This window comes from Staurois parvus, unplaced genomic scaffold (assembly GCF_062004578.1).
Source record: "Staurois parvus isolate SC_StPar_1 unplaced genomic scaffold, SC_StPar_1.0 ptg000159l, whole genome shotgun sequence".
NCBI classification, from domain to species: Eukaryota; Metazoa; Chordata; class Amphibia; order Anura; family Ranidae; genus Staurois; species Staurois parvus.
The window spans coordinates 254,830-275,803 of record NW_028317955.1 but is presented as its reverse complement, the minus strand read 5'-3'; the positions used below and the strand labels follow the sequence as shown (position 1 = coordinate 275,803).

At 44.1% G+C, this 20,974-nt stretch overlaps 1 protein-coding gene across 24 annotated transcripts in view; it reads right to left on the bottom strand.

The window, feature by feature from the left end:
• Window positions 1-208: 208 nt before the first annotated feature.
• Window positions 209-20,974, bottom strand: part of MADD (MAP kinase activating death domain) — a 174,555-nt gene continuing 153,789 nt past the window's right edge. For 23 of the 24 annotated variants that reach the window (XM_089675785.1, XM_089675775.1, XM_089675781.1 and 20 more), the window contains 4 exons: window positions 17,640-17,746; window positions 16,054-16,123; window positions 7,350-7,396; window positions 209-1,046 (listed from right to left, as the gene is read on the bottom strand). In XM_089675785.1, coding sequence (XP_089531911.1) covers window positions 939-1,046; window positions 7,350-7,396; window positions 16,054-16,123; window positions 17,640-17,746 — 332 coding nt within the window. In that variant the 3' untranslated portion in view covers window positions 209-938. The remainder of the gene's footprint in view (window positions 1,047-7,349; window positions 7,397-16,053; window positions 16,124-17,639; window positions 17,747-20,974) is intronic. The other variant, XM_089675779.1, reaches the window with a different exon arrangement.

The following is a 20,974-nucleotide window of genomic DNA, read 5'->3' as shown; positions in this document are numbered from 1 at the left end:
CACATTAGTAACCAATGTTTGGGAGTACCCACAGGTTCACCTGAAGCTTTGCTCACCTCTGGCCAGCAATACATGTACATGAACCAGTAGAATCCAATTTATTGTATTGCATGGCCTTGTCCTGGCCTGTTATCCGTTATTGAACACTGCCCTCTAATGGCCAAATTCAAATTAACATTTAAGAGCTTAAAAGAAGTCAAAGCCCAAGCAGCATTAGAATGCCAGTTTATTGCACATTCAGGATCTGTACAGAATTCTATAAATAAGAAAGACTGGGATATTTACATAGTGCTCTCCATGCAGTGGACAATGGCTGGTATGGGGCATCAAATACCTTCATATTTACAATCTGTACCATAAGGTTCCACACCTGCCTGTGAAATGTGTGAACCTATTTTTTTTTTTTTTTTTAATATATGCTAGAAGCCCACAATGGCAGTCCGTGGTTTGGTTCTGTCTGTCAGCCCATGGGAAGAGCTCTGAAGCATGCTTTGCTTGAACATCAGACACAGCACTCAGAGTGGGAACTAGGATGCAAGCCTTTACAGCTCGCAGATTCAGAGAGGCTCTATACTAGCGGCTGGCGACCACAACGCTGCCGCACAAATAAACACGGGGCTTGTAAAGGGGTGCAACAATGCTATTGTCTTGGAAGAGTTGTGTTGTATTCACTGCACAGAGGTCAGAAACACACAAACACACAACACTAAAGCTTGGGGGGCTGGGGGGGCTCTGTAAAATGCAGTCACAACACATAGTGAAGTCACTACAAGGGAGACTGTGCAGCCTCCATGTACAGGAGGAATGTTACATCAGAACGCCAAATGGAATAGCTGTCAGCAGAGCCGGCGGTCTGGAAGGGGAGGGGGGCACATAGCGCACATTCAGTGTGTGTGGTCACAGGTCAGTTACTGGAGAAGGGGAGGGGGGGGAGAAGGTCAGCTGGACACAGGCCGAGGGGGTCTGCTCTTCATCTCCGCTTCCTTTCCTCGGATGGCGGCCACATAGGAGAAGAGGCACAGGACAGAGTAGCAGATCTCGTGGGCCTGTTAAAAGATAAAAAGAAAACACTGAGCCTGCAGAGCAACAAACAACCTCCAAACACTGGGCCTTATATATTAAACTGTATGAAATCAGAACCGGTTATAAATACAGAAGAGCATTTAGAGTGACAAGGCCACAATGTAAAACTCACTGTATCACCTCCAAATTCCCCCGACTGCCTCATTTGGTCCTGGAGATGCAATTTTGTATGGAATATTCAGTAACCTGCTTTCCTCTATCCTTTAAAGCCTACCAGAGGTTCTAGCAGTACTGAAAGGGTTTCAAAGGGCAATTTGTGGAAATAATTTTGTTAAAATAATAAACATGTTATACTTGCCTACTCTTCGCAATAGTATTGCACAGAACGGCCTGAAGCCTCCTCTTGAAGAGTCCTCCGCCGGCTCCTTTTTCATGTATGCCCCCATAGCAAGCTGCTTACTGTGGGAGCAAATGTGCGGGCTCGCTTCTGAGCTGGGCTGTGTGCATCCATAGACACACACAGCGTGGCTTGGCCTTGCCCACAGGATCTGACTGCATTAGGAAGAAGGGTCAGCCGCACACTGGAAAATAGATGAATATGGTGTGTATTTGTTAATCCATAGGACACCAAAACCACCAGGACATGAATACAGGACCCGTTAACGCTTTTCACATGATCTCGTGCTTAATCATTGGATATGACCAAGCACGAGATCATATGAAACACTCTAACAGGTCCTGTATTCCTGGTGTTTTGTGTGTCCTATGGAATAACAAATACACACTATAGTCATCTATTCTCCGGGGTGCGGCTGACCCTTCTTCCTATTACATAGTGTGTGGTGGCGAGCCGGAGCCTGCATCTGTTGTGGATTGATCTGGACTGTTTGCCTGGGCGGTATACATTTGTTCCTTGGACACAGGATTTGACTGACAGCAGCAAGAGCCAACAGCTGCAGTGTAGGGAAAGCAGAGAACCAGGAGAGAAGACCAGCAGCCAGGCACAGCACTGGGCGTCATCGGGGCCACAGGGAATGCCTTAAGGTAAAAACTATTTTAGCTTTAGAACCACCTTAATACAATGACTATATAGATCTTTATTGGATGAAAGGCTAACGCCACTGAATATCAGCCATTTCTTGCTGATGCTCCTCCGGGCTTCAGGCTCACAAATCACCTTTCTTGGCCAGGTATGGGGCTCTTGGACATACCACAATCACTAGGCTCTAGGGAAAATTCCCTTCAAATGTGCAACTTTCCTTGCAAAAAGAGAACAGCCTATTTGCCTTTAATCAACCCCACTGATTCCTTAGTAAAACTATGCTGTTGCTTTGACTTCCAAGAGTCTGCTAGCACATTGTGTAAAAAAGGGCTTGTGGGAGATGTAGTTCTGGGGTGTGCCTACACCAATTTGAGCTAAGCACCCAGCGATGATGTCACAAGGAGTAATAAAATCAGTTTCTCACCACTGAAACAATGTTAAAAAAAAAAAAATGCAGGACTTTGGGAGGTTTGGAGGATAAGTTGAGTGATGCACTGACATATGCTTTTAGGCCTCATTTACATCTGCTTTGTTGCTTGCAGTGTGATCTGGAATCAGATCGCACTTTAGCGAGTAATAGGCAGTGAAAAGGCATTGCATCGCCTCCCCACTGCTTGTTTTAACCACATAAATACCATACAGTTGCACTGCAAACATGTTTTGTGCGCAGTTCCAGGTTAGCTACATCGTGGCCCTCATTCATTTGAATGGGCCACGCTCCATGCATGACAGGTAGTATAACTCCTTCCACAGCTGTGAAGCAAAGCAGCGCAGGTGCAGCATGTGTAAACCTTTGGGCACTGCCTCCGCAGCAATGGGGGGGGGGGAGGTTTAGGCATGGTAAAAAAAAGTGACTCAACCGTTGTAAAAACGACCCCCCCCCCCCCCCACAAGTGTAAATGAGCCTTAATGACACATGTGAACCTTAATTTTCCCCACTGATATCAACTATGTCCAGGCTTTTTTGCGGTCATGCAAGGATCCCTTTAATGTGGTGGCCACAATTCAATCTGTCTCTGGTTTGAGATTTGCCATGGCTGTTCCAGCTCTCAGTAAAAGGAAAATAGAAATGTCCTCCATTTTTCATGGCCTCTCAGTAAGCAACATCCAGGCCTCTCTGCCTAGCTCTGGCATTGTACAATTTTTTTTTCACAATTTGATCTTTTGCAGCAAGAAAATGGACAATGAAATGATAATTTAATCTGAAATGATTGCAATGTATCTTGTGAGTGACACTAGGAAAAGAAAGGAATAAAAATCAAGATTGAGTTAAATATAAGCAAAGACCAGATGTAACCTGGGTGGCCCTCAGAGCAGTGATGGGCTTAGAAAATATGCTTTGCCTACTAGATCACAGGGCACACTTGCCTATAAAGAGTTGAGGAATTTTATCTTGAGCAGCAGCCTTTACATTTAGTCTGATGTACACATTCTAATGAGACATCCATGACACAGTTGTGTTTTTTAGCGCAGTGAGGACACCTAGTTAGACTACATAACGGTTGTCAGCACCTAAATCGGTTGAGCAATGAAGCACTTGAGATGCTATTTTCAAGCTGGCCGCCCATAAATCTCTTCTGTGGCTTCATTTACCGTCTGCTGTAATTGCTAAACCAAGCTGACATCACCAGTGTCATCTTTCCATAATGGACACACCATATGAGAGGCTGGTGCCAACGTAATGCTACTGTCCACTTTAGAAGTAAACTGGGATAAGTGATCCTGTCACAGAGGTACTCATCGAATAACACATCCTAACTACCTTTACATCACGCAAGAGATGTGATACTACAATCACTGTCAATGCATTCATGGACTGCTGGCTTCCAATGGGCTTCAAGCCCAGTTCTACTGAAACACTCATTTTTATTATTGTACAGGGTAGGGAAGGCATAGAACCCCTGTTCGGTATTTACTGCCGTTTGTGTCCACATTTGGGAAGTTCCCCATGTATTGGCTAGAGTTGAGCTTTCAGCACTAAGGTCTACCCATTACAGGTTTTATCTCTACTACTGCCTACAGGGTCTGACTTTAGCAGCTGCATTCTCCCAGTTGCTATTGTATATTCATTTTCATGTATTTTACAAGAGAGTCCTGCTCAAAGTCTCTGCATCAGGAGGGGTGCAGCTCCTTCACTGGGGACCCTTGAGTAGAAACATTCCCCCTGAAATATGTAACTCAATTAGCTGGGGTTCATACGCAGCTGAATGTTTGAGAAGATTGCCTCCTAATTTGAAGAATTCATTCTAATCAGTAGCATATGTATAAAAGACAAATCTAAAAGCCAATATATTAAAACAAGGCATAGCTTTCTACAATTCAGAAAGGAAACCGCTAAATATAAAAATGATGAATGTTCAATGCTGTAATATTTAACGTATTAAAAACTAGGTGAACAACATTGTTGGCAGCTGCCAACCTTGGTATACACAAGCACTGCGTAGATTAAAGGTTCTATACAAGTACTTGTAATAATAGTAATAACCAAGATTGAAAAGAAAAGAAAAGAAAAAAAAAACGATCTATTGCCACTGCTGACACTGGAAGGCATGACCGTTCTGGATGCCGAATTAACATTTCAAGTTAAGCATGGGTGATTGGTTACTAGGACACAGGGTGGTCCTATCAACCAATCACAAGCTGATTAACAGGAAATGTGCAGCTCCGGGGCTCCATTCAGAACTGTCCTGCCTCCTGACGGCAGCTCTAGACCTGCTGTCTCTACTGCCCTCAGCCCTGTGTAAGGTAGGGCAGGGGAGAGGGCTATGCAGCTGTAAGGAGGTGGAAGCCAGGAGTGTTATATGGGAGGGGGGGGTGGCTTGGGGGAGCTGAAGAAGGAGGTGTGCGCTATAAAAGGGGGGCTGAGGACAAGAATTTAAGGGGGGGAGGGTGCAGGGGGGACTAAGAGTACTGACTAAGTACTGCTGTAATAATGTGATTGTGATGTGAAGGGTCTGAGGCTACGTTTACATCATTGCAACCTGCATTGTGCGTATAGGCAGCCTTTTAATTTCGATGGGCAGCCTTACATGCAGAAACGCAGAAAAAAGTCTTGCAAAAACGTGCTGCGTTTGCCGATGAGCAGCGGTGCTATTAGAAATCAAATCTGTGATACAGACCTCTGCAGGAATACAATTTTACTGGCTGGACCTCTGTGGATTTTAATTCAGTACATCTGATCTATTGAAATTTGGAGACCAAATTTTTCCAGTCCCACAACATGAAGCCCTGAAAAACCTGCAATGTCCACTTTTTTGGCCAGTGATGTACATTGGCCTTTAGATGCACATGTGCTTTCAGATAAAGGAGGGGAATGCTGTTTATTTAGCACCCCCAATTCCAATCCAAAAAACTAGATCAGGGTTGGCTACAAAATGCTAGTAACCCAGAAAAGATTTTTAAAAAGTGATCCTGAAATAATTTGCAGCAAGTGACCTCAGATCTGCATACTGACTCAAAGTGATAGCACCTGCACTGCAAGGGTTAAAGTAGAAGTTCACCTTTGGGAACATGTTACATGTTCCACCCATTTTTAGGGTGGAACATGTAACATGTTCCCATAGCTGCAGCCGTGCCTGCCGCCCCCCCACCTCTGACAGATAATACGGGGAGAAGTCTTCCCATACTGTCAAATTTGAAAACAGCGCAGCCGTGTGGGGTTCCGCTCACACGCCCGCGTCATTCATTCACGGACTTCCGTGAATGAACTACAAGTCCTGACAGCCTTAGTGGTTGTGGACTTGTAGTCTTCAATGAAGTACCACGGCGCTGTGGAGCGCCATGGTAGTTCATTGAAGATTCCGGTCAGTAATATCTGCTTGACCGTACATCCCGTATGGCAAGCAGATATTCTGACAGGTCTGCAGGAGACCTGCATGGCACCAGCGATCTACTGATCACTGGTGCAATGCTTTTCAGGCTCCTTTGGACAAAAATAATAAATGCACATTTTTTACCTTCAAAAAAAAAAATGTGCATTATTTTTGTCCAAAAGCTGAACTTATCCTTTAACTGCTTGTTTGGGTCTAGAGGACAAAGTAATGCACTTGCCCAAACCTCTGCTCCTGCAAGCTCCACTGTGCTTCTAGACCAGCAATGGGCAAACTACAGCCCGCGGGCCGTATACGGCCCGGCAGACCTTTTAATCCGGCCCGTGGAGCGTGATACTGTCAGGATGGCTGTCAGGATGTGTGTAGGCGGGGCAGCGTGACGAACGTGAGGGAAGCTAGGCTCCTCTCACAGTCCGCCCTGAAGACCGGAACAGCGCGGGAACACGGCGAGAGGAACGCGCGGAGCAAAGGTAAGTAAATTGACACAGGGGGGTCTTGGGGACTTAATATGGGGGATGAATTACTATATGGGGGATGAATTACTATATGGGGGATGAATTACTATATGGGGGGATGAATTACTATATGGGGGATGAATTACTATGCTTACTATGGGGGAATATTACTATACTTACTATGGATGACACATACACATCATTCATCTACTCTTGGTCCGGCCCCCGGGTCCAATATATGAACCCATTGCGGCTCTCAAGTCAAAAAGTTTGCCCACCCCTGTTCTAGACTGTCTACCACAGCCTTTTCTAGCCTATGTTCTTGTGGTCTAAGGTCCTCTGACAGAGACTGATTCCGGGACCATAGCTCTGCAATGGACATAAGGATGCTAAGGAATGGTCCAATGCTGAACACAGGGAAGCAAAAACTGCTGAGGGAGCAGAGCATTGGGTAAGCAAAACTACTCTTCTGTCCTCCAGAAGAAAGCAAGGTGTTAACCCTTGCAGTGCAGGTGCAGCCTCACTGCAAGGAAATGTTTTTAGATTTCTTGGAGTTGGGCATTAATGTCCATATGTTATTAGCAGGAATTTTCAACACAAATCCTAAAATAAATGTAATTTTTAATTGTAAATAACACCATAAAGCTGAAATTCTAAAGTACCCTGGTACATAAAGTTGGAGGGGTGGAAGGGGCTGAGCAGAGATTTTTACATAACTTACCTAAGCAGCTATGGCAGCAGCAAGGGTGACAAGCTACAGAAGGAAGAATGTTGTCATCTTACCCAATGGTTTCACTGGCAGTTTTACTGGCATGTGCATCTCACATCACATTAAGCTGTGAGCCCATTTGAAAAGAAATCAAAAGTACAGCAGACACCCTAACACCCAGTTTTATGCATAGATACAGTTTAACACACATTATATAAAAGTGTACCCATTCAGTGCTCCACCCCATCCAATAATTTTAGAAGTCACAAGTTCAGATTGTGGCTACTTACCATGGGCGTCTTGTACCGGTGGCTCACCACTTCTTTAGTTTCAGGAACTAGAACCGGATCCAAGAGACAAAACACAGAGTTCAAAAAAACACAGAGAGAAGACACAAGACCAGAGGGAGAGAGGACACCCAGCCAGGGGCCTACGGAAAACATCCAAGGGGACGAATGGTCACAGACAGGATGATACGGGGGAATTAGGACCACAGGGTCACAATGTTAGCAGTGAATCAAGTAGCACAATGACACCCAGGGAAGCAAGGTCAGTAGAGTTAATTAGGCAGCAATGGTTAGTTTTCTTATTGAGGAGGAGAGCCTACAAGCCTTTTCAACAACCAAGTAGCTAATTAGCAAGTTAATTAAAAATGTCCAAAGCCAAGTTTATTAATGTTACGTCTTTGAGCAGTTAGTCAGGAGTAGTTCAGAGCCTGGAGCTCAGAAATGTCACCTCTAGAGTTCATTGGAGGATTGAATCATCTATTGGCTGCTTATATCTCTAACATAATCAAATGAGAAATATAATTTTAGAGTGAATTGATTATAGAAAGATTTCAGTTAAAGGGGACCCCATCTTTGGACAGGAAGCTGCCATGATGTGGGTTGAACCAATAATCGGCTTGGATTATAAAGCAATTAGTAGGACCAGTAATGTTTCAGCTGTCTCTGGTTCCTATTAATTCAGTAGCCTGAATATTGTCAACTCACAACATGGCTGCAGACACTGTGGTCCAATTAAAAAGACTTATTCAATAAAATTGTCCAAAGAATAATGTACAAAGAACAGTGATCAATGAACAAGAAATTCTAATTAGTTGCTATGCCGTATTGCATTTTGCCTTTCTGAATAAGCACATAGATGGGGAAAAGTTTGCTCTAAAGTCAGTCTGCTGTACTCCAGTGGACAAAGCAAGCCTGCTCGACTTGGGCCAAGACAAGGTGTTAGGAGAACACACATTGGCAAAGAGATCACATTTATTGTAGCAGTGGTGCTCAATGCTGGTCCTAAAAGGTCCACTAACTTTGTATGTCTTCCATGATATCACACATGGGAATTACATTGCCACCCAGAGCAGATAATTCAGTTAAATAAGCAGGCTGGTGTGAGGAGTCACCTGGTGGCTTCATATATGTTTTGGGAGCTCCAGTGGAGAAATCCCCACCATAATAAAACATATGTAAAAAAAAAAATTGAAGAGACAGACCCCTAATTGTTGGCTGCAGCCAGCCTGGGAACTTAAATTTTTGCATTAGTGTCCTTAAGAGATGTAAAAATGCATTGCAAATTTTACTTTGTTGGATTTAATAAAAACTTAAAATATGAGATTTGGGTGGACTGATCCTTTGACCAGTAACAAGTCTATGAGAAAAGCATTAATCATGATATGTAAAATCAAGTCCACGTGGAGCAAAAAATGTTTAGAGCTTGTGCAGCTATGTATGTGGGGTTTTGTGGCACATGCAATCACAGATGTATTTTACACATGTGCAAAAATTCATCTATTTCACTAAGAAAACATATCTTTTTTTCCCCCATGTATGCAGCAATTTGTAAAGAAAATCTGCAACTTTGGGGATAAAAAAAACAAAAAAAACAAAAACCACACACAAGCACTGTTAGGGGGTCTAGAAGTCCACAGCGGAGCACCAGTGGCTAACAATTTACAACAATCTGGTCTAATAACGAGTAAGAAGGTTAATTGTCAGAGCTCTGAGCCAGTTTTAAACCATTAGATCTACATGTTAACCTGTACTCGGCTTTACAATTTTAGGTTTAATTTATAGCCCAGATTTACTTAATTTTTGATCAAGTATGGAAGGGATTAAAACCCGTCAGACACTTCTTGTCCCACATAAGCAGCAGGAAGTGGAAATCCCATCTTAGACAGTTGTTACTGCAAGAGGTGCCCCAGTTACCCTCACTTCATATTCTGGTGACAACTGTAAAATGTTGGATTTTCTATCAATTTGGTCAGTGTGGCTTTCCAACAGGGGCACAATAAAGCCTGGCAGGGGGAATAAGCCTTCCCTACCCTACTCTTAAGCAGGTATTTCTTAGTTTTGAAGAGACACCACAAGATGCCTACTATTGCCATTATTAGTCAGGGAAACCTCTTCTGTGCCCCTTTCTGATTTGTTTCCTTTTCTTACTGAAATCCGACTAAAGCCTGGTATATGCTAAGCTCAGCGGGCTGAACAATATAAAACTGAGGAGCTAGCCAAGAGGTCGCTGTACTAATGATACAATATTAGTACAGCGATCTCCATGCTGAGCTTTTGTGTTCTGACAAAGGGACTGCCCGCCCCCCCACCAAAACACATTGGTCAGCACTGGCAGCCATTGGCTGAGAGCGCTGATCGGATGCCGATCGGCTGCGGGTTTCCAGCAAACTTGTTCGACAGAAGCCGGACCGAGAGATCGGCTTCTGTCAAACAAAGACCTGTACACACGCGCCAAGTGTCAGCCAGCATCTACTGTACCAGCCGATTTAACCCGATATTTGGCCAGTGTGTATGGGCCTTTACTCTGACTCCATGACTGAGCCCTGCCAAGTGCCATTATAGTGTGCAATGAACAAACCCTTATTGGTTACTAAAGCTGAACATCGCCAAATCCGCGCAACATCGCCAAAATCTGCACGTTCCTAACCCCAGAAACCACTAAGCAGCTCATCCACTCCCTCATCATATCACGACTCGATTACTGCAACTCCCTCCTCACTGGCCTGCCTCGCCACTGGCTATCCCCGCTTCAGGCAATCCTGAATACGGCAGCCAGACTCATTCACCTTACCAACGCTCCGTATCCGCCACCCCCCTCTGCCAATCCCTCCACTGGCTTCCAATTGCCCAACACATAAAATTCAAAATATTAACACTGACGTACAAAGCTGTCCATAATACTGCCCCAAACTACATCACCGAATATCCAAATACCACCCAAAACGCACCCTCCGCTCCTCACAAGACCTCCTTCTCTCAAGTTCCCTAGTATCCTCCTCCCATGCTCGCCTCAAGGACTTCTCCAGGGCGTCACCCATACTCGAACTCCCTACCCCAATCCATCAGATTACCTACTCTCCTCTCCTTTAGGCGCACCCTGAAAACCCATCTCTTCAGGGAAGCCTACCCCATCCCCTGCTAATTCCCGATCTCTTCCACTCTTCCTACCACTCCATCCCTCACATCTATTTCCTCCTGTACCACTATCCCCTCCCTCCTAGATTGTAAGTTCCAAGGAGCAGGGCCCTTGAACAACTCGTGTATCGCATTGTATTGTTATTGTACTGTCTCATGTATTGTCTCCCATTGTAATGTACAGTGCTGAGCGAACTGTGGCGCTTTATAAATACTGTATAATAATAATAATAAAGTAGTCCAATCAAATATAAATCCAGGTAAAGGCAGGCCCAGGATTAAAGTGAAACTAAACCAGAGAGGGGCACAAAATCTTTTCTGGCTAATAAAAGTGCTACAAAGGAGTGACTTCTAGCCCATGTGTTTGTTCTTAGGAGTGACTCTAGTTGTAAATGGAGTACAGGTTACATTTAACATACATCATCATCTTGGCCACTACTGCAACTAAAGCAAGATACAGATGGGTGGGGATGCATAGGAGTTGCTGGGCAGGCAGACAAAAGGTCAGTCAATATTTGCACACATTGGAAAACGTACAGTCAATACGGACATCATCAAACATGTTGTAGGTGAAATTATGAAGACATGATAATCTTGGGGCACACACTTCAGTATCATCAGTATGAATACACATAGATCAAAATAACAAAATAAAAAGTGATATTCTATGACAGATGAAGCTGCCAAGTTTCTTGAAAGCTTACAGTGATTTTACCCTACAGTTAACTATTAAATGTAGGAATTATCTGGTTCTCCTAAATATCTATCCAATCTCACCTTAATAGCTAGAGAACCAGTCCCCTTGCGACTACCCCATGGGGTATACAAATGCCTAATGAATTGTATACGTGGATGCTGTACTCTGCCTTCGTGCTCCTTCTGCCTGCAAAATGGGATGACATCCTGTCTTGCTCTCTAAAGATATGACAGTGTTTCCTGAGAGATGGTCTTATGCCAATTTTAGAGTTGTGAAATCATTAGCAGCTGAGCTGAAAGGATGCACTTCTGCTGCCTGCCGCCAACATACAGTCTTGCCGACCTAGGTCTCATTTGCAAAGAGTAGCCTGTGATTTTTACAGCCTACCTCCCGGGCAGAGGGGCGCACAGGCAGCGTAACGCACTCCGATACACAGTCCTGGTCACGTTAACTGTTTCCAGTTTCCTTAAAAATATATGGATGCCAATTCCTGCACAGTCCAAGTTTTGGTGCTAGCACTAACACCGATAAAAAAAAAAAAAAAGACAGAAAAAAAAAAACTCGGCTGCCAGGGAAACACAAAAGAATTAAACATACAAGGGACAGTAGTGTCTTACCTCCCCAATACAGAACCTTTTTTTTTTTTCATTTTGAGAAGAGTAACAGGTGTAATAAACCTGAACAAAAGCTTCAGGAAAACATATTTATCTCTTTTTAAAATATAACTAAAAGGGCAAAACTTTTTTTTTTTTAGTTTTGGACAGAATGGAGAGGAATGAGAACCCTTACTTTTTTATTGCGGTCTGTGTCCCCAATAAGGAGCTTCACCCTCTATATTTGCCCTATTTGCTGTTATTGCCAAAAGTGCAAGTAAAAGAAAAAAACAATTTTGGGGTGTCCCCAGAACAGGAATAGTGGGGATACCTCACAATGGGAACACTAGTTCTGGTGACAACCAGAACTAATTTTACCTCACTTTAGAGGGATTTCCTCACTTCCTGTTTTGGCTATGGGACAAGAAGTGAAGGGAAATCTCCCCAATGGGGCACGGATGGCAAAGAGAAACCTCCTTGTATGTGTAACTCTTTTGTGTTTCCCTGGAAGCCAAGTTTGTCCTGTTACCTCTTTTTTTTCCCCCCTCCCTAATCTGTGCTCCCTCTGTACAGTCAGTGTCATTCTTGTTGCCTTTTACCTTCAGCAACAGTAAATCTTAACGTTGTCAGCTGATCAGCCGCTAGTGGCTCTGATTTGAGGCACAGTGTCGAGAATAGAAAGCAACTCTGTGTGTGCAGAACAGGGTATTACTGTATTTCAAACAGTATAGGAACTTATTTTGAATGTTTTAGTTTAAAGCAGAGCTCCACCCAAAAGGGGAAGTTCCGCTTTAAGCCTTTATCCCCTGCTCCCCATTAAGGATTGGCACCTTTGGGGAGTGGGGGGGTACCCGAATTTGACAGATACCTGCTCCCACCTCGATTACCTAGGCGATCGGAAGCGGAAGTTGCCCTCCCTCCCTATAGTCTTCTGGGTCACGTGACAGGTCCTAAAGACTAGGGCCATTCACAAAGCACCAGCGCCAGGGAGAGAAAACGGCCGGTGAAACCAGCCGTGGAGAGGACACAGCTGGGCCGAGGGACAGCTAAGTGTCTGTATTTTAGAACTCCGCTTTAACTTTTGCATACCTGCACAAGAGGCCAGCCTGAAGTGATCCATCAGGACTTTTTCTGACTAAATTTCCACTTTAAGTGTCCTGTGACTTTGAAACCCAGGGCATTGTATTATGCAGATTTCAAATTTGGCTAGGAATCTGTCCCTTTGGCCTGACCCCATCTACCTCCTGAGCTCCACTACTGAACATGGAGGTCACCCATCACATTGGCACATCAACAGTGAGGCAGCTCAATTCAGTATATTTTCATGACAGAGCTCCCGGAGGTGCAGGACTTGCTGACTGCTCTGGAAAACATCTAAAGCAATGTTTGCATCTCTGTGTGCCTGCATTAAATTGTCTGAATTATAAAATATTGTCTAAATTATAAGTAGAGCCTCTCCTTACTAATTCAGATGCTTTCACAACAAAATAAAACAATATAACCACCTAAATTAAAAGCTCTGCTCTCACTGCACGGAGACGTGCACAATACGATTAACAGGGGTTTCCTGAAGCAACTAGATTTTCCTTTTACCATTTACAGCATATAGAAAGTGGAAAATGGATTAGCAGTGAGACATTTTGGTAAACTAGAACCTTCAGAAGAAGGAAGGAAATATATATTTAAAAGGGATCCTGCCTCCAAGTGGTCACAGCTAAGTGTACTTTAGCACCCACACTCCTTAACAAAAGTTAAAGCGGAGTTCCACCTGAAAGAAAAAAATATAAAAGTCAGCAGCTACAAAAACTGTATCTGCTGACTTTTAAAATACAGCCACTTACCTGTCCCTCAGTCCAGCAGTGTCCTCACCACAGCTGGTTTCACCGGCCTTCTTCTCAATGGATTTTCCACCTTCAGATGACTTTAAGCTACTGGCTTCCATCTATTCTCATGCAACATTTATTAAATACAATGCCTTTAACTAGAATTCTTCTACAAATGTTTTTACATTAGATTTGTCATTGGGCTTAATTTACAAAAGTAAACCTCCTGGTGCCAATGGCTATGAATGCCTTTACAACCTGCAGCTGCGAGACACCTCAGGAGATCCCAAAGCCTGCAGTTTGCCAGTTTAAGCTCCTGGAAAATGTAGCACTGAGGCATGCTGCCAGCACAGCTTGCAATTCACTGGGGGGTCTCAGCAACCTACTAAGCAGCACCCCAGAGTGCAATATAGGATATGCTTTCGGATGGCAAAAATAAACCTTACATCTGTTACTCTATCCAAAATGGGAAAAAAAAATGGTTCTGTTTTTAGTTTCACTTTAAAGCTGAAGTCCAAAAAAACATTTGTGGATAATAAAATGGGCATAAATGGGGCCTTTTTTCTGCCAAAAGATTTGTATGTCCGTCTGTTCAGTTCTGAGATTTACACAGTTCTGCCACATAGCACAGTCCTATCTAGCACAGCAAGAGTCCGATCTAAGCAGCACCTACAGGTTTTGTTGCTCCCCAGCCTGTGAACAGACCATGAAAGGAGCAGCAGAACACTGATGAACTCATCATTGCTATCAGCAGCATTTCTCTACAGTACTGACTGGTTCCTTGAACTGCTTCTCCCTCCCCTGTCTGAGCTCAGCTGTAAAGGGACTACAAGTGGCTGATACCACGTCAAACTTAGTTCATTTAACCTTGTAAGTAGAAGTTTGTTACCAGTTTCCTTTGCTTATGCAGGCACAGGTTCTTGTTCAGATTTTGTAGTGGCAGAAGGAAATGCATGGAATATATTGTAGAAATGTAAACAGCTGTGTCTACAGCTTCACTATATCATCAAGTAAAACTGAACATTTCCCAAAAGGCAAAAAAGCTGCTTCAAAGGCCAGTGCCAGCAAAAAAAGAAAAGGAACAAATACTGTTTACAAAACTATTTCCTCCTTTTACTATACAGAAGGTATTTGAAAGAAAGGAAAGCTTTTCTGTTAAAGGGAACTTGCCATGATAGACTATGGCAGACTATTGCAGCAATTGCTAACAATTCAAGTCAATGAACCGGAACAAGCAGTAAGGCTAGGTTCACATCTGTGCGGGTGGTGCAGCTGCGGATCCGCACAAAAATCCATGCAGCTGCACTACCCGCACAGAAGAATGCGGACCCGCGGGCGGGTGCCATTAAATCTAAATGGCATGCCGCCCGCACTGGAAATCGCAACCATACTGGGAACAGAGGTTCCCGTGCCGGCTGCCTTTTCAGACGAAGTGCAGGGACTTCTTCCCTGCGTGTCCCAGGGCATGGAAGTCCATTCAAATGAATGGGCTCTCGTGCCCGCTCAAAATGCAGACCGCAGGAACGCGGATATGTGAACCACGGGTAAAGTTGAATCTACTACATTGTCTGGATCCCTGAAGGCAGCATTAAAACAAGGGTGAGACTGACAATCCAAGATGCTTGTAAAACTTGAAAATCCTTTGTCAATCTTTTAAATTCTGCCAGGATTCCCCCTTAAAAGTGGAAATTGGAATGTTTTTAGATTTTTATTTTAAGATTTAAAACCATAAAGTTTTAATATTGTGTAAAGTGTATGTGCATTCTGAGAAGACGGCCCCGCAGTATTTACTCACTTTTAGAGTCTATACTGCTATACATAGCTGCCATAGCCACATGGGGAGATATTGCCCATACAGCACATAGATGTTAGGGAGGTGACCTTGCTTAGCTGTGTGTGAGTTCTGAAAAGCAGGAGATCAAATTACAGACAACTTACAGCATAGCAGTAAAATGACTCAGCAGGAGTGACTAAACTGGCCAACTCACTGCCTGAAAGTGGTAAATATTAAAAATTCATATAGAACATTTCATATTTACTCGCATAAAAACAAAATGTTTTATATACATTTTTCCTAGCTCTTAAAATAATAAATAGGGGAAATGTAAATTAAAAAAAAAAAAAGCACATTCCTCAAGTCATCTGAAGATAAAAAGACTATTTCGCAAACTACTCTGCTTGCCTCTTGACACTTAGCTGATGTAGCATGTTACCTGATCTGGAGAAGGAAGGTTTTCAGAGCTGCCACAGGCAGATGGAGAATATTATACAGCAGTAACTCAGATAACCCTTTAAAGATCTTTCAATGGCTCCCTGCAAACTCCTAAAGATTTTTCAATGGCTCCCTGCAAACTCCTAAAACTCCCTCTCGTCTACTGCACTAGAAGCTCTGGGGGGACCCTGTTTTCTGAGTTACTGCCATGGCAATACAGACCCAGCAGCACAATGATGGTATTTACCAAATTCCTCCAAGACAAAGACGCCCCGTACAGTGTTACACTTTTTAATGTGATTCAGCTGTATGAAAACCTGGAGGAGAGAGGGGACAGAAAAATGGGAAGGAAAAGGGTACAGAGGAAGAAAAGGGACAAATAAAAGGCGTAACGGAGGAAAAACAAAAGGTGAACATGAGAAAGTGAGGGGATGGACAAGATAGATAATGGAGAGGAGAAGGGACAAGAAAGGAAGCAGGAGAGAGATTTTGAAGGGAAAGGGAGAGAGACAGAAGGCACTGGTTAATTTTTCATATCCAGGATTTCCACTGGTGTTCACAACATTTCTGTAACAGACTGATGTGTGAAAAGGGAAAAAACAGCTTTGGAGTAATGGGAAGACGTACCCTAACACAGCAAAATATCAGGAGGTAAACCATAACTAAAGCCGGGGGGGAAAAAGTGTTGGAGGTCAGACGGAGGGGGGGGGAGGGGGGGAATGGGGGAGGTGAGGGAGTAGCACAGACAGCTCAAAAACTAACGGTGGGGGGGGAAGAGAGCAGCGAGAAGCAAAGATGGCGGCAGAGTGAGTACCTTCCGCTCCTTGCAGGAGGAGTGAGCGTGGGAGAGAAATGAGACTGTTAGTGACACAGTGAGACCACACCTCCCCTCACTTCCTAATACCCCAGCAACACACAGCCCAGACCAAGACATCAACACGGGGAGGCCAGGAAAAAGCAGCCCCGTTATCAAATCCATCCCTGCTCCTCACCCAGCACGGAGCGCAGGCCTTGCTCAGGCTGCATTGAAGGGGGAAATCGCTGGCTATTATTTTGACTTGCGGTATCAGTGTAGTTTTTTTTTTTTTTTCAGGTTTCCTTTTTCTTTACATTGTTTGCAGCCAGTGGATGCACTGAAGACCTCTAACACTGATATCTTCCTCCGGTTCCCTCTTTTCCTCCGGATCGTTCTACTATGAGATGAAGAACCAAATGATCCCTAAAATGACCTGCGGAGCCCTGGGTGACCTTGTGATGACTTGAAGGCCACCGTGGTGACCTGGAGGATCACATTCTGCCCCTGGGTGACCTGTGGATGAGCTGTGTATGGAGGGTCAGCACTGGGAGAGGTCAGCCCGAGCCAGGGAGGGGTTACAAAGAGACAGCGCCAGACACCACCCACCCCCGGCAGGCAAAGGGCAGCATGGAGCAGAGACAGCGAGAAACGGCACATGTGTCACACAGCTACAGCAAGCAGAGAAAACACAGACTGAGAGACAGAGGGGAGCTCAAGATATAGGGGTACCCGGCACACTGCAACTTGCACACTTGTATCACCCCAACACTTACATGTTGCCCACCCTGGCCCCCGACATGACTACACTGCAAAAAAACACTTTACACACATATAATGGATTTATGGGAATAAAACACAACTTATGAAACACAAAGCACATAATGTTACTGGACTTGGACGGACAAACCAGCTATGTGATCACTTCTAAATCCACGTAATACAGTGCTGGAGTCCCCCGCTCTCGCCCTTCCCTTCTAACAAGCATACCGCACACTCCCTAAGTCATACTCCCCTCCACATTCACACTCCCCTCATACCTGACTGTGCATGAATTTCAGATTAATCCCTTCCAAGGTCACCTGAAGAAGACCCCCTTCCCCAGTCTTCATGTCTTGAACAGGGAACTCACCACCAAGCTCTGGACCTGTAAAGAAAATTTAGGACAAGAGAGTTGAGCACAAGCATATTTGCAAATAACCTGCACTGTAATCGCCAAGTACTATGTTCGAAAAAATGTTTTAACCCTTTTTCTCATCCAATCCATATATAAAAACATTCCCTGACACAAGGTCCTGTGCTGGGGATACGTTTACAAACGTCCCCACTTTGAGATAGCTGACATTTTGTACAGCTGGTGGCTCTCAATCCCAGCTGTTCCTACAACTACCAGCAACCATTCAGTGGTTTACGATTGTGTCAGCTATGACACCGTTACCTTAGAGGCTTCCCTGCTCAAATAAGCCCTCAGCATGGAAAAAACACTTCCCCTTCAGGTTGCAGTGTGATCTGCAGTGCCATCTATTTCATAGTGAAATTGTCAGATACATTATTAAAAATTACTTAAAAAAACAAGAGCAACCCCATGCTCCTTTGTATACACAGAGCTGAAGAAGGGATTTAATACATTTGCCTTCTCTTTGTCCCCAGTCACCCACTCTAGATTATTGTGTAAAGGCCCTACAGTCAGGTCCATAAATATTGGGACATGGACACAATTCTAACATTTTTGGCTCTATACACCACCACAATGGATTTGAAATGAAACGAACAAGATGTGCTTTAACTGCAGACTGTCAGCTTTAATTTGAGGGTATTTACATCCAAATCAGGTGAACGGTGTAGGAATTACAACAGTTTGCATTTGTGCCTCCCACTTGTTAAGGGACCAAAAGTAATGGGACAATTGGCTTTTCAGCTGTTCCATGGCCAGGTGTGTGTTATTCCCTCATTATCCCAATTACAATGAGCATATAAAAGGTCCAGAGTTCATTTCAAGTGTGCTATTTGCATTTGGAATCTGTTGCTGTCAACTTTCAAGATGAGATCCAAAGAGCTGTCACTATCAGTGAAGTAAATACCCTCAAATTAAAGCTGATAGTCTGCAGTTAAAGCACATCTTGTTCGTTTTATTTCAAGTCCATTGTGGTGGTGTATAGAGCCAAAAATGTTAGAATTGTGTCAATGTCCCAATATTTATGGACCTGGCTGTACATGCCCGGACCGGACCTACGTACTATTAATAGATTTGAAGAATTTTTGGGGGTTGGTTCTGCTATCTTTTGCAATCTGTCGTTCGTTTTCAATTTTTGCGGCCTTGATTTCCTTTTTGAATATTCTGTTATATTCTTTGTAATGTTTAAACGATGATAGCGTTCCTTCATTTATATATTGAATAAAAGCTCTTTTCTTATCTATAGCGATTTTAACTTTTGGTTAGATTTTTAGCCTTTTAACCTCCTTGCGCCCGCCATATAAAACAATGACAGGTGCAAGGCGGCTCTGGGAGCGCGCAGCGCGGCGATCGGTGGTGTGCCATGTCCCTCGGACACAGCGGATCACCGATCGACAGAAATAGCCAAAGATGTTGGCTCTGTCATGTGATCAGCTGTGTCCAATCACAGCTGATCATATGTAAATAGGGAAATGCCGGTTATCGGCATTTCTCTCCTTACGAGCTGTCACGCTAACAGGAGAGGAGAGCCGGTAATTGGGATTCCTCAGAGGGGACATGTACATTGATCATCAGGGCACTGAGGATCAGTGTGCCCTTATGATCAGTGTAGCCCTAGCAGTGCCAGCTGTCCGTGCTCATCCATGCCACCTGCCAGTGCCCATCAGTGCCAGATCAATGCCACATATCAGTGCCTACCAGTGCACATCAATGCCACATAGTGCCCGTCTGAGCTGCCTTTCAGTGCCAGCTATCAGTGCTGCCAGTGAGTGCCGCCTAACAGTGCCAGTGAGTGCCGCCTAACAGTGCCAGTGAGTGCAACCTAACAGTGCCAGTGAGTGCAACCTAACAGTGCCAGTGAGTGCAACCTAACAGTGCCAGTGAGTGCAACCTAACAGTGCCATATATGAGTGCTGCCTTTCAGTGCCCATCAGTGCTACCTACCAGTGCCTCATCAGTGCCACCTATCAGTGTCCATCAGTGCACATCACTGCAGCCTCATTAGTGCACATCAGCGAAGGAGAAAAATCACTTATTTGAAAATTTAAAAAAAAAAAAAGTTTTTTTTATTTTTTTTTTTAAATTTTGTAGTGGTTTTTGGTTTAAGAAAAAATAAAAAACCCAGTGGTGATTAAATACCACCAAAATAAAGCTGTGTCACAAAAAAAATTATAAAAATTTCATATGGGTACAGCGTTGCATGACCGTGCAATTGTCATTCAAAGTGCGACAGCGCTGAAAGCTGGAAATTGGCCTGAACAGGAAGGGGGCATAAGTGCCCGGTAGGCAAGGGGTTAAACTTGTTGCCCATGGGAATATACTTTGCAGTGTATTCACATACAGTCTTTTCGAAGAACTCCCATTTCTGTGTTGTGTTCATCAATGCCAATATTTCCTCCCAGTCTAAGTCTTGGAGAGCAGCTCTCAGCCTTATTAAAACCATTCAAATAAAAGACTGTTAGACCATATAAAAATGATTTATGTGTGCAAATTAGGGACCCATTTATAAAACCATGAATGTGACATTTACCAGGCATTCATAGGTGGTTAATTATACCATGAAATTTAAAACACATACACATGGAAGATTCACTTGTAGTGAATACCTGGTTAATACACATTCACTGCTTAAATATGTCCTTAGAACAGCCTCAACCCTCTCAACACAGAGGAACCCTTGAAATAATTTTCCAGTCTCAGGGAACCTCTGCTAAAAATGACTATCTACAAATTATTATTATACAGGATTTACCATATTTTTCGCTCCATAAGACGCACTTTTTTCCCCCAAAAAAAGGGGGGAAAATGTCAGTGCGTCTTATGGAGCGAATATGGAGCAGCTGGTCCGGTATTTCCGCCGCTGCCACCATGTCAGAATACCGGGCCGGCCGATCAGCTCTTCTCTTCTGCAGGACCTTACCTGTTCCTCTGTCTAGCGTTCCCGCGCCGGCTTCTGTGACAGTGCCCACTGCGCATGTGCGAGAAGCGCTGCGCTTTGTGACTGGTCCAGAGATTGCTGGGACATGACAGGTCCCAGAAGGCGCCGGGCCATTCTCGCGCATGCGCAGTGGGCACCCGGCTGTCACAGAAGCCAGCGCAGGAAGAAGCCAGCGTGCCCACACTAAAGAGAGAACAACTTCAGGTACCCGCTCCCCCTCCCTCCCCAAAGGTCCGCAGTCTCTGGTCATCCCCTGTACTGTC